General features: G+C 30.6%; 5 protein-coding genes across 5 annotated transcripts; 3 read left to right on the forward strand and 2 right to left on the reverse strand.

Moving 5' to 3' along the window:
• Nucleotides 1-7: 7 nt before the first annotated feature.
• On the reverse strand, nucleotides 8-907 carry Prosbeta3 (proteasome subunit beta type-3). Its single transcript, XM_070643861.1, has 2 exons — nucleotides 702-907; nucleotides 8-635 (listed from the first exon to the last, which is right to left on the reverse strand). The coding sequence occupies exons 1-2, from the start codon at nucleotides 792-794 to the stop codon at nucleotides 111-113; spliced, it is 618 nt and encodes a 205-aa protein (XP_070499962.1). The 5' UTR covers nucleotides 795-907; the 3' UTR covers nucleotides 8-110.
• A 91-nt stretch (nucleotides 908-998) lies between these two features.
• Nucleotides 999-1,994, reverse strand: LOC139093214 (ADP-ribose pyrophosphatase, mitochondrial). Its single transcript, XM_070643860.1, has one exon. It carries the CDS (start codon nucleotides 1,865-1,867, stop codon nucleotides 1,052-1,054), a length of 816 nt encoding a protein of 271 aa, XP_070499961.1. The 5' UTR covers nucleotides 1,868-1,994; the 3' UTR covers nucleotides 999-1,051.
• A 314-nt stretch (nucleotides 1,995-2,308) lies between these two features.
• Ras64B (ras-like protein 2) lies at nucleotides 2,309-5,557 on the forward strand. The gene is made up of 6 exons (XM_070643862.1): nucleotides 2,309-2,496; nucleotides 2,860-2,893; nucleotides 3,008-3,127; nucleotides 3,919-4,064; nucleotides 4,457-4,526; nucleotides 4,593-5,557. Exons 1-6 carry the CDS (start codon nucleotides 2,398-2,400, stop codon nucleotides 4,721-4,723), a joined length of 600 nt encoding a protein of 199 aa, XP_070499963.1. The 5' UTR covers nucleotides 2,309-2,397; the 3' UTR covers nucleotides 4,724-5,557.
• Nucleotides 5,558-7,134: 1,577 nt separating this feature from the next.
• LOC139093313 (venom protease) lies at nucleotides 7,135-12,308 on the forward strand. The gene is made up of 11 exons (XM_070643993.1): nucleotides 7,135-7,268; nucleotides 9,910-10,073; nucleotides 10,468-10,820; nucleotides 10,875-11,277; nucleotides 11,338-11,388; nucleotides 11,481-11,589; nucleotides 11,723-11,730; nucleotides 11,868-11,879; nucleotides 11,958-11,973; nucleotides 12,050-12,121; nucleotides 12,186-12,308. The coding sequence occupies exons 1-11, from the start codon at nucleotides 7,208-7,210 to the stop codon at nucleotides 12,272-12,274; spliced, it is 1,338 nt and encodes a 445-aa protein (XP_070500094.1). The 5' UTR covers nucleotides 7,135-7,207; the 3' UTR covers nucleotides 12,275-12,308.
• LOC139093385 (uncharacterized) lies at nucleotides 7,795-9,806 on the forward strand. The gene is made up of 4 exons (XM_070644090.1): nucleotides 7,795-7,918; nucleotides 8,235-8,340; nucleotides 8,454-8,474; nucleotides 8,569-9,806. The coding sequence occupies exons 1-4, from the start codon at nucleotides 7,826-7,828 to the stop codon at nucleotides 9,753-9,755; spliced, it is 1,407 nt and encodes a 468-aa protein (XP_070500191.1). The 5' UTR covers nucleotides 7,795-7,825; the 3' UTR covers nucleotides 9,756-9,806.
• Nucleotides 12,309-12,489: the final 181 nt, after the last annotated feature.

Genomic DNA, 12,489 nt, shown 5'->3' on the forward strand with positions numbered 1-12,489 from the left:
TATCAAATGAGTTGAATTAGAAATTTTTTATTTCCAGCTTTTATTATGAATTTAAACATATTATAAGAAATTATAAAGTAGATGCAAAATCACCGAATCTGCCAGAATGTTTAATCCATTCTTGTTTTCAGTTTTCTCACAGTTGTCTTATCCTTCTCTATGATATAAACAGTAGCACCCCAACCGCTTCCAGCATCACGATCGAATGCATTCAACAAAGCTTGTGAGATTGTCTCGAAGAGATCATCTGGTTCCATATCTTCACGCCATAATGTTTCGCACATACCAAACAATTGTTCCTCACAAGTTCCACCAACAACAAAGTCATCCGGCATATTTGGACATCCAATAAGATCCATATTACAGATGAATGGTTTGAATGTTTTTGGATCTAATCCAGCAATGACTGGTTCAATGAAATAAGGTCCAAAACGATGTTCATAAAGGAAACTGGATAACATAGCAGCAAATCGTTCAGGCTGCATAACACGATTCTCTCTAATTTCATATAAATTCTTTCGGAACATCAATCTCTTATAAACAGTGATAATATCTGTCTGAAGACCAGCTAATCCCAAATACATTTGCTTATTAATTGGAAATACTTTTTCGAAATCAGTTGCGATTGTTTGTGCCTAAAATAAGTAAACATTATTAAATTTATGAATTCAATGAGTTTGCAAAAAAATGATATTTCTTACTTGTAAACCAAAACGATGATCTGTTGCAATTGCTACACACTCCTTTCCCTTCATTGCGACAACGCAACCACCATTATAGCCCATAATCGACATCTTGATGGGATTTAACTTAATTAATCACGGCTAAATTAAAGAATTTATTGAATTTTATTGAATTCAAGTTTATTTTTTGCCGAATGACTTGCTTCTTTATAAATTTAAAAATATTTTGACCGTTTATAATTGAAGTGATGCGAAAAATTGTTTTGCTTCAATAAATAAGATTTGAAAATTTGAATTTTTGTCCGTTACTCAAACTTTCTTGTGCAACTAAATTTTATTACAATTTTTAAAATAAATTAATTAACAATTTAAAAATGAGCATTTCTTATTGCTGCTGTTGCTTCTATTAACTTTGCATGACTTGCATACAATTTAACATCTCTTGATACATCAATCCAATGAATTCCAATTGCATCATCACCTGCTTCAAATTTTAATTTATTTAAAAATGTTCCATCTTCATCATGGAAATTCACAGCCACAGTTTCCATCCAAGCATTATCAGTATTTCTTGGATCATCGACATATCCTTTATAGACTTCATCGCCTTTATTGAAGAAATCATCAAGTTCAGATTCTTGGATCTTTCCATTCAGTGCTTCTTCGATGAATTCACGTTTTAAAGTCACTGACACTTGTTCACCAGGATCAACCATACCACCTGGCAATGCTATTTCCTTTGTATCACCTCGTTGTATGCATAACACTCTTAAAATTGGATTTCCGTCTTCATGTTTAACAATTTCATTATTTTCGTCACGTTTCCAGGTTGATACAATTGGATCTGCAGCGTGGTTTGGTCCATAACGTCCTAAGATTCCTCTTCCAGTAATTCCAGTTCGTCCGAAAGGATTCAATGGCAAATTATTAACAACTTGATAATCCCCAATGTGACTCTTTCTGTTGACATTTCCATCAACAGCATTAAATTGTGGCTTAAAATTTGGATCATCGATTGACAAATCAGCCCAAGGTTTTCCTTTTATTCCTGGTGACTCATAGAACGGTGGCTTGTAATCAAAATCGACATTCCATTGAATATATTCATCCGGCACAATAAATCTTTGAATCTTATTAGCATAAATTCCATTTCTACACACGATATGCTTAAATATTTTATTCATTTTCGTACTTTTCACATTGATTTCACTGTTGGAATTGAAATTCAATAAAATTATTAGGAATACTAAAGATATTTTCAGCTTGTTTGATCAATTGACGATTTATGTTGTGTTTATGTTGTTGTGTATGTAAACAAATCACTAACACAAACATGATTTCCAGATGTTTTTACAGTGAAATGTCTGAATAACGACCGTTACAATAAATTTTAAAATTTTGCATAATTTTCAAATTTTAGCAGCTTTTTAACGGTCAAAATTGAATGTGATTTGAAAATTTAACGGAATTTTGAGAGTTTTCGCTGTAAAAAGTCATTGAACTCTTTAAAAAACTCAAATAGAGTTCCAATAAGACTCAATACACATAGTAGACATAACGAGCAATAAGAAATTCAAACCAATAAGAATCTAGTATATACACTTGAAGTATTAATCTCTTACATACAAAAAATATTTCTCTCAAATCGAAAAGTTCACTTTTTTGTATAGTATTTTAAATTATTTTAATTTATCGCACCTCAAATCCTCCAAAAATGTCGAAGAATAACCAAGGGAACGTGCAAACATTCAAATTAGTTGTAGTTGGGTCTGGTGGGGTCGGAAAAAGTTGTATAACGATTCAATTTATACAGGTAGTTTTTATTTTATATGATTATAAACACACCTTATGCTCAGTTTTTGCAAATTATTTCGGCATTTGGAGTGTGCTAATTGCTCTCATTAACGATAAAGTAATTACTCACTCATTGAATTTTCCCATTTTATAAAAATTAATCACTGTAAGTGCATACAACTGTGAAGATTAAGACTTCTCGTTTTTTTCATATCGAAATGTATATGTGAAAAATGAAAATAATAATAATAAAAATGAAGATGAAGAAATGAGCAGACGATCTTATAAAGAAGAAAAAAAATCATTATTAAATCATCGAATGAACATGATACAATATTTTATATCTAATTTTAAACAAAAAAATTATTATTTCTAATTTTAGAGTTACTTTTGCAGCGACTATGATCCAACAATAGGTATGTGAATATATTTTATAATATTATATTATAAGTGGATTCTATGCTTAAGTGGAATTTGAAGGAATTTTTGTGGTTCTTGACTAATGAAAATATTTATTTCTAATTTATTAGAGGACAGCTATACGAAACGACTCGTGATTGATGATGTACCAGCAAAATTAGATATCTTAGATACAGCCGGTCAAGAAGAATTTAGTGCAATGCGTGAGCAATATATGCGGTCTGGTGAAGGTGAGTAATGAATACAATGTGATTCATTTGTTCTCGTGTTACTACAGAGTGTGTTCCTAGAATTATGATTGGAAAATTAAGTGAAATTTTAAGTTGAAATTTGCAACGGCTCATAAATATTCAAATTTTCAACAATTTTTTTACTGAATGAACTCAATTCTAGTGTAAATTGAAAAAATGTTAAATAGTGCATTAAATCAGTGATTAACTTACATTTTCTTATCTTATCAATGAAGAAAAAGCAAATTCCTATCTGTTTAATCCATTCATAATAAAAATCATTGTATTTTTGATGATTTGTTCATGATTTTTGAAATTTGCAAATTTGATTTGTTTACAAACAAAAAAAAAAGAAGGAAAAATTTAAAAATTCCAATTCCGTTAGATTTCAAAATCTGTCAAACAAATCCATCCAAATGACAATCATTTTCTCTCTCCAAATTCAAAATTAAGATAAAATCTCGAAAAAGCAATTTAACGTAGGTGAAAATGAAGTGTGTTAGACAAACATCCAATAAATGCCGACTGTGTTATTAACAAGTAGTATTGCTATCATCTAGAATATCGTAAATTACAAACTTTTAGCGGTTTCTATAATATCTCTAGTAAAATTACTAAAATATTTATTTCGAAATGCATTCTCGTCAGCATTTCGAAAGGATTTAGTGACATAAAATATATAAAAAGAAAATAATAGAAAATAAAGTCAACAAAAAGAAGTAGACAAAAGCGAACAAGTGTCTTATAAAAATACGATGACATAATTCTTTTAAATTAATCTTATTTTTCAGGATTTCTTCTTGTATTCAGTGTGACAGATTACGCCAGTTTTGAAGAAATCTACAAATTTCATCGGCAAATATTGCGTGTAAAAGATCGAGATGAATTTCCAATGTTGATGGTCGGAAATAAATCTGACTTGGAGGCTCAACGTGTGGTATGTGTTGTGAATATGTTAATAAGGAGTTGATCTTTTAGTGATGTCTATGAAAATTGGGAATTTTTTTTAAAGTCTCAAAAAGTTGGGAACTTGTCAACTGACATTTGATATTCAAAGTATATTTGGAACTAAAATTAGTTGATTTTCCCATTTCATAGTTGCTGACCCCTTCATGCAAACATTTTAGTCTGATTTAGAATTTCGTAGAATAAACATCTCATTTATCAAATCCGTAAGGAATTTCTTCTTACTAAACTTTCTGTGCATTCATACAGCATACGAATAATGATGCAAAAGTGAATTCCAGTTTTCAAATGACATCATTTATAAATAAACTCCTTAATAAATTATAAAGATTTTAACATATTGACATTTACTTTAAATATCAGGTATCGATAGATAAAGCACAAGAACTAAGTCGCCAACTAAAAATTCCATATCTAGAATGCAGTGCCAAAGGTAAATATCAATAAATTAGTCAAAACCAATAAAATTTTACAACAAATTCCAAATCTCAATCCACAGTACGAATCAATGTCGATCAAGCATTTACAGAACTGGTTCGAATCGTGCGAAGATTCCAAGAGTCGGAACGTCCACTAAACTACAAAGATAACAGCAAAGGAGATAAGAAGAAACGATGTTGCGTTTTATAATTTTTAAAATGTCAAATTATACTTTTTTCTTATTTGTTCAGCATTTAATGTGCTAAATGTCAATTCGTTTTGCTTACAACTTCTCTTATTTACTTCTATCAATGTGTCTGCAAAAATGTGTTGTTACTTTTTTAAATTATATTCAAAATGTGCCTCGTACAAATGAAAATGAAAAATTATTTTTTGATGTTGTTTTTTTAAAAAAAATTATAAATTAACAAATTTGATTTGCTTATGATCTTCCAGTATACATTTTGCGCATTATATACATCCATTAAATTAATCAAAAAGCATTAAATTTTATGAGTCATGTTTTAAAATTTATGTTTTCCCATATTCGTTTTGTTCGTAATCGTGATTTCGACTAGAAATGATGTAATCATATAAAAAAAAAATTGGTGCTTCATAAAAAGAAGAGGACATGTCATACATAAATAATTAAAAACATTTAAAAATATTATTAAAAAAATGAATTGAAATTTGTCTAATCAAGGAAGTGCATTTTTGAGCGGGAAATGGATGGAATTCATAAATTGAACAAATCAATAATGACTATAGTTATGAGTATTAAGCTAGTTTTCATGTTATTACTACAAATACATCCCGATATTAACGATTTTAGTTCTTATTGATTTTTAAACTTTTTAAAAAATTTGATCAAATTTTCAATTTTTTTAAAAACTTTCAAATTTTGAAAATTTGACTTTAAATTGAGTTCCAAAATTTAAAAAATTTGAATTTTGAAATTTTTTGAAATTTAAATTGTTCAATTTTGAAATTGAAATTGTTAAATTTTGAAACTTAAATTTTAAAATTTTTGAAATTTAAATTGAAGTTTTAAATATTTTTTTGAAAATAATCAAATTTGACTAAATTCAACTTCACAGTGCATGTATTCACAAAATATGCATATCAAAAAGTATTTATACAACGACTATAAACACCAATCCAACCAAACCATTCACAACACCAATTGTAATTCCATCGATTTCCCAAAAAAATGCGCTCCAAAACTTGTCAAAAAAAAGTCAACAATTAAAACTACTTAACAACGAAAATCCAGAATAAAAACAGTTTTTTTGATTGTCCAACTTAATGTTGCCAAAATGTCATAAAAATAAAAAAAAAAAATTATTAATAATATTAACTAGAATTATTCAAAGATAATGATAAAAAAAAATAAATCATTAAAAAAATTAATGTTCTACAAAACTAAACAAAAGAAAAAAATGAAAAACGATAGCTTTCAATTAAGCGCATTATGAATTAGATTAATGTGCCTAATCATGTGACAAAAAAATACACACAAAAAAAAATGAAAAAATATTGTATTTGATTATTGACTAAATTTTTTGATAAATTATATTAAAAACATATTTAAAAATGATGGAGACGAGAAATGCTTACAAAATTCTAATTTTATTAAAAACAAAAAAAAAAATTATTCTATTTTTTACTGATATGATGTCAATGTTAGAAATTAAAAATGGAAATTATGTCGTTCTTAATAATTAAATTAATGACTAATTTAATTAATTTAAATTTTTCGTTTACAAAAAACAAATAATAAAAAAAATCTTAAAGGATTTTATTTTTGTAGAAAAAAAAAATGATTTTTTACTTAAAAATTTTTAACTTTTTGAGATTTTCAGAAAATTTATTTTTTAAAAAGTTAAAAAAAAATTTTGATGTACAAAGTTTCAAAATTAGTTAGAAATTGTTAAGGATTCGAACCTTGAAATTTAGTTTTTCTTTACTAAGTTACTGATTAGTTCCCTTATTATTCATCTAAAAATTTGCTTTATGTATCCTTAATGCAACAAACAGAGAGAACGATTTTAGATACCAAAGTAATGCCAGCATACCCTACCTCAATCCCTCTACCCCCATCCCCATACCCCATCTCAATTTGAGATTTCGTTATTATTAAAATAAGGTGGCGGAGCTTAGATTAGAGTGACAGACAGAATATCAAATGCAGAAATTGATCCAAACATGTGATTGCATGGAGTATAATCCACCTCCATCCCTCCTGGATTCTCTCCTAAATCTCGCTTAACCCTTTGATCCCCAACTCTGCAATGTTGCATTATTTCCAGAATATATCAATTCAATGAAGCAATCCACAATTCGTAAGGCCACAATCCGAGCTGCATGGCTAAAAAATCAAACCTTTCCACCTCAACAGACCTAGAAGAAATGATCGTCAAGTTTAATGTCAACAACAATTTATTAGCCAAAAATTACAGTATCATGAAAAACCCTCCAAACACATGTTCTTCATTTCAATGAAATTATGTTTTTTTCAGTCCACAAAATGTCTCATTTTTTATTGCTTATCAGAAACGATCGACAAAATTTGATTACGAAATGTCCACAAAGAACGATCAAAATCAGTCCAATTCTATAGTCGTAAATTTCAACATCACAAAAATTTCATACAAAAAATTTAACAATTAATTTAGTTTGCTCGCGTGCATTGATATGAGAGCTTTGGATCTAATTCTTCTATTGCAAATATTAATCAATTATGAATATGTGTTAAGTGAGTGATTGAGCATTAAGCTGAATATTTTAAATATTTAAATAAATTTAATAATGTGTTAATTCTCACAATTACACAATTACGGAATTTAAACATTCGAAATTAATGAACGGGATCACATTAACCCACTAAAGTTATAGCCTATAATCAATTGTGAATGATATTGCGGATGCAATAATGAAATATTTTGAAATATTTGTGCAATTTTCGGCAGTTACAACCAATTTTTTTCTAAATTTGCTTAGTGGAAGGTCACAGCCATTCAACTGATCGAACATTAGTCATATTCCCATCGAAAAAACATGGAAATTTTAATACATTGTGTATATAATTTTTTACGTACCTTTTTTTGTCCATTTTTATTAATTTTGTTCTGCTCTGGTGGACTTTTTGCACCTAATAGTGTTTGTGTTAAGTCAACAAGAGATGAGAAAAAAAGTGTTAAGGTTAAAATAAAATGTGTTGATGAGCATGTAATGATGCCTGTAATCCTACACGAAAGTGCAATAATGTAGTGCAGATTTAGAGTCTGTGAGAGACGTACGCATTTATCGGACATGAAGTTTGAGGAATTTTGTTTAAAATTATTATCATTTCCATGGCTTGCAAAATTATCCGGGTGGAAACACCATTGCACTGAATATACACAGGTAAGTAAATAATAATTTTGAGTGACGTCCAAATTTGCGGATATTGGAATTAAATTTATTTGAGTGGTAAAGTGCGAAAATTGTGGGAAATTTTCAAATTTAACTGTTCCTGGAAGCTACACGCCAAATCTGACCTCATGTCAGCATGACTCTAACTGACAAGTCTAAGAGTCATGTCTACCTATGACCGGATTATCATCCATTTATTCGCTGTGTGCTCCTTTCCAACATCATCAATTTCCTAAACATCATCAGACCTCAACTTCCTGAAATATTGAATATCATAAGTAACTCTGCTAATCATTTAACATTTTAGACACCATTTCCAATAATAACACTTCCCGGAGGAACATTCTATCCAACAGCTTCTACAGCCTCAACTACCCCATTCACATTTGCACCTTCAGTAACAACCACAACAAGTAAGACAGATGAATAAAATCTATGAAGTCATGTGGTGTCACCAGACATAACTAGATTTCACAGTCTAAATACTTAATTATTTACTCATATGTTGTCATCAATTATATTTTAGATCCACAAGTCACAACAACAGGTTTGAAAGCATCGAAATTGAAGAGCGAATCATGTTTATCATCTCATAAATCTCCCATAAATTTTATTTTCATTGCATTCTATTCATTTTACAGCAACAATTGCGACAACATTAAGTAAAAATGGTTTAACTACCACAGCAATAATTAGTGAGAGAACGACAGAAGTTATTGATTTAACTACAACAGAACAAGTTACAGAAAGTACCAAAATAATTGAGCTTACGACTCAAAAAGTCACAGATCCACCAATTGTCTTGACTACCACTGTGATATCTACCCAAAAAATTACAAAACCTCCTCCAGTTCTAACGACATTACCTATGGCAATCTTTCCAATTGCTGTTCCTAATTTGACCACGACTGAATACCAAATGACTACCACTGTTAAAATAGATCAGACTACTCGTAAACCTCCTATTCTAACCACAACAGACAGTTCTGTACCAGACATAACAATCGACAATAATCCCTTAACAACTACTTCCGAAAGTCCCCCAACAGTGATTACTGAAGATTTAATGCCTCCAGTCTTAACAACTACTTCCGAAAGCCCTCCAACTGTGATTACCGAAGATTTAATGCCTCCAGTCTTAACAACTACTTCCGAAATACCTCCAATGGTGATTACTGAAGATCTTTTGACTCCAGTTCTTACCACAACAGAATTAAGCACTTTCCAGTTCATTAATCCTCCAATTATAACGACAACTGAAGAATTACCGACCACAAAAATCCAAACTGAAACTTCTACTTCCAAAACCACAACTTCAAGTTCTATTCCATCTTCCATAAGTACTAGTAGCCTTCCTCCTCCAATTTTAACAACAACATTACAAGAGACCATTCCTACTGATCCAATCTTAACAACCACCGAAAGTTCTCTCACAAACACTTTAGTACCTCCTGTTTTGACTACAACTGAATTTGTTCCTACAACAATCCAAAAAACAGAATCCACAACTTCATCAACATCCATTTCAGAATCATCAACCATATCATCATCCATTCCATCCACAATTCGTACAACAATCACAGATGTTCCTTCTACAATTCCAGTGAATCCAAATACCTGTCCGCCTTTTCCTACAATTTGTAATCCTCCAGGCAATGGTGGTGGAAATTTTGGAGATAATTCGATTGATCCGAGACTTGTAAGGAATAAAAGACAGACTGTGAATGGATGTCCATGCATTGATATAAGATCAGCGCTGAATTTGTTGATATCAAAAGGAATGCTGGGGGAAATCCCACAAAATAAGTTCACAAATGTAAAAAGTTGAATGTCATCGTGAAATTATTAAATAAATTTGATCTTTTTTACTTAGATTTAATTGGAAAGTGTTTTGATGAATAATGGCAATAGTTGTCAAGTGATTTTATTGATGACTATAGTAAATAATTTGTCTAATGTTGTGTAACTTTTATAAATTTTAGCTCAAAATTGTCTCTCACCTGACGGGGCAGCTGGATATTGTATTAATTTTAGGAAGTGTAACTTTATAGTCAATTTAATTATTCAACTTCAACAGAAGCAAGACGACGGAGTCCTTAATTACTTGAAAAAATCAATTTGTGGACAAGACGGACAGGATCCTATGGTAACTATGATTTATTTTCATAATTTTAAAAATTGCTTCAATTTTTACTGAAAAAATTTAAAAAAGTTTTCGCATCTTTTTTACTGAATACACTACCGAGGCAAAAGCTTTGCATCTTTGGTACTGAACGCTCTTTTGAAGCAAAAATGCTTGCGTCTTCTTTGTAATTTGCGCAATGATGCAATGTTCTGTGTCCTTAATCTTATGAAGCAAAAGACTCGCGTCATTACATTGCCAAAAATTGAAGCAATTATTTCTATTTGCAGGAACTGCACAGTACATTCGAAAGTATTAAAAAGAGAAAATATTCCCTGAATGCTTTTGGAAATATAACAGTACGTCTTGAAAACTTATTCGTCTGAAAAATAATTGATTCTACAATCTTATTCATCAGGTATGCTGCCCAGCTTTGGTATTTGCATCACTAGCAGGGCCATACACAAATCCGCCACAAACATCATCATCACCTGGAGCTATTGTATTCGGTCCAGTAACTACACAAAGAACGACTTTCAATGGAAGTTCATCAACTTCGTTCTTCTCTTCATCTCCAACGCCACAACCTCCACCGCCTTCATCAGGTGGATCAGGTTCATTGGTCTTTGGACCAGTTACTAATCAAAATTCCGGATCGGCTACAACTGCAAGTACAACAAGCCCAGCACCTGGTCCAATTTTGAATACATTGCCTACAAATGATATCAATAAATGCGGAATGACTTATGCATTGAAAAGTCGAATTGTTGGGTACGAAAATGAAGATTTTAAAAGTGATATTCTAAAATTTCATTAATTTTTCAGAGGACAATCAGCAGTTCCAGGAAGCTATCCATGGTTAGCTGCATTAGGCTACAACATTACAAATTCTACAACGAAAATATCCACAATACAATTTTTATGTGCTGGAACATTAATCACACAACGTCATGTGCTGTCAGCAGCTCACTGTATTATATCGACACTTATATCAGCACGACTAGGAGCTTATGACATTACACAACCACCTGATGGATACAATTCTATTGACTCAAATGTTCTTACACCTTATGTCCATGAGCTGTATAATCCACAAAAAATTACTTACGACATAAGTGTAATCAAATTGGATAGGATATTGCCGATAACAAATTACATAAGACCAGCATGTATTCCGCTGACGGATAATTTGAAATATAGAGACTATACAGGGACTAGTGGATGGGTTGTAAGTAGATTGTATTTTAGGTTAGTTTGGATTTAAAGTTGGTGTTTTTGTCAATTTTAGGCTGGATGGGGTTCGACTAGCTTTGGTGGACCAGCATCAGCAATATTACAGGTATGATAGATATCTAGGATTCGAACCTTACACTTTTGGCAATTCATCGCAACACTCTATTACTTAGAATTAATCCAAATATCTCATTGCAGGAAGTACAATTACCAGTTGTCGCCCTAGCAGACTGTGCATTTAACTACAAGCTTTACTTCCCAAATCAAGTATTTGATAACAATATTCTTTGTGCTGGTTACCCACAAGGTAAGTACTTACATAAATTACATGTGTTGCCAAAATATTAACAAAAAGGCAATAATAATATTTTGTGTCAATGGATTCAAATTTTCATAAATAATTCTATTCTTTTTTCACATGTAATTTAAATGTAATAAAGGTGGCAAGGTAAGAAATCTTAATGAAGTTGTTAGCAAAAAAATTTAAATATTTTCTTCCTTTTTTCAACCCTTATGGAATAAAAATTTCTCACTCATCGATTTCCTTTATGCTTCATGTCGATCGTCTTGTTAATATTATTTAAGGATTCATGTCAGGTGAGTGTTCATACTTATGTGAATCGGATTATTGATCTTTAACAATGATATTTCCCTTCCTTATTTTATTGTATGTAGGGTGACTCTGGCGGTGGTATGCAAAATAATGTCATTGTTGTTATGATGTATTTATTACGAAATTTAAATGCAATTTTTTTACTCTACCCTAGGTTTTGTAGTACAGCAAGTATCGACGGATGGAACTTACTATTATTATAATGTCATAGGAATTGTATCTTATGGTATGTATCAATGATTAATCATCACAATTTAATTTGCAATTCTAATTTACTTCTTTTTAACAAGGCTATGAGTGTGCACGTCCTGGATTTCCTGGGATTTACACGAGAGTGACGCAATATATTCCTTGGATACAGAGTAAAATTGTACTTTAAATAAAGAGGAAATTTTGTTGTTGTTAAGAAAAAATATGCGTGCTGATGTTATTGGATTCTGTTTATGGGTATTGGGTGCTAGAAACTGCTTGCTTTCCGCTTTGAACAATTGCATGATCTATGGGATAGATTAAAGAAATTTCTAATGAATTTAACTTTTCACGATGATGTTTATTCTTCGTAGTTTAATAACAAACTGAATATTTCTATTCAGG

Source organism: Chironomus tepperi, unplaced genomic scaffold, assembly GCF_022539635.2.
Source record: "Chironomus tepperi strain 1889 unplaced genomic scaffold, CSIRO-AGI_Ctep_v1 contig_335, whole genome shotgun sequence".
NCBI classification, from domain to species: Eukaryota; Metazoa; Arthropoda; class Insecta; order Diptera; family Chironomidae; genus Chironomus; species Chironomus tepperi.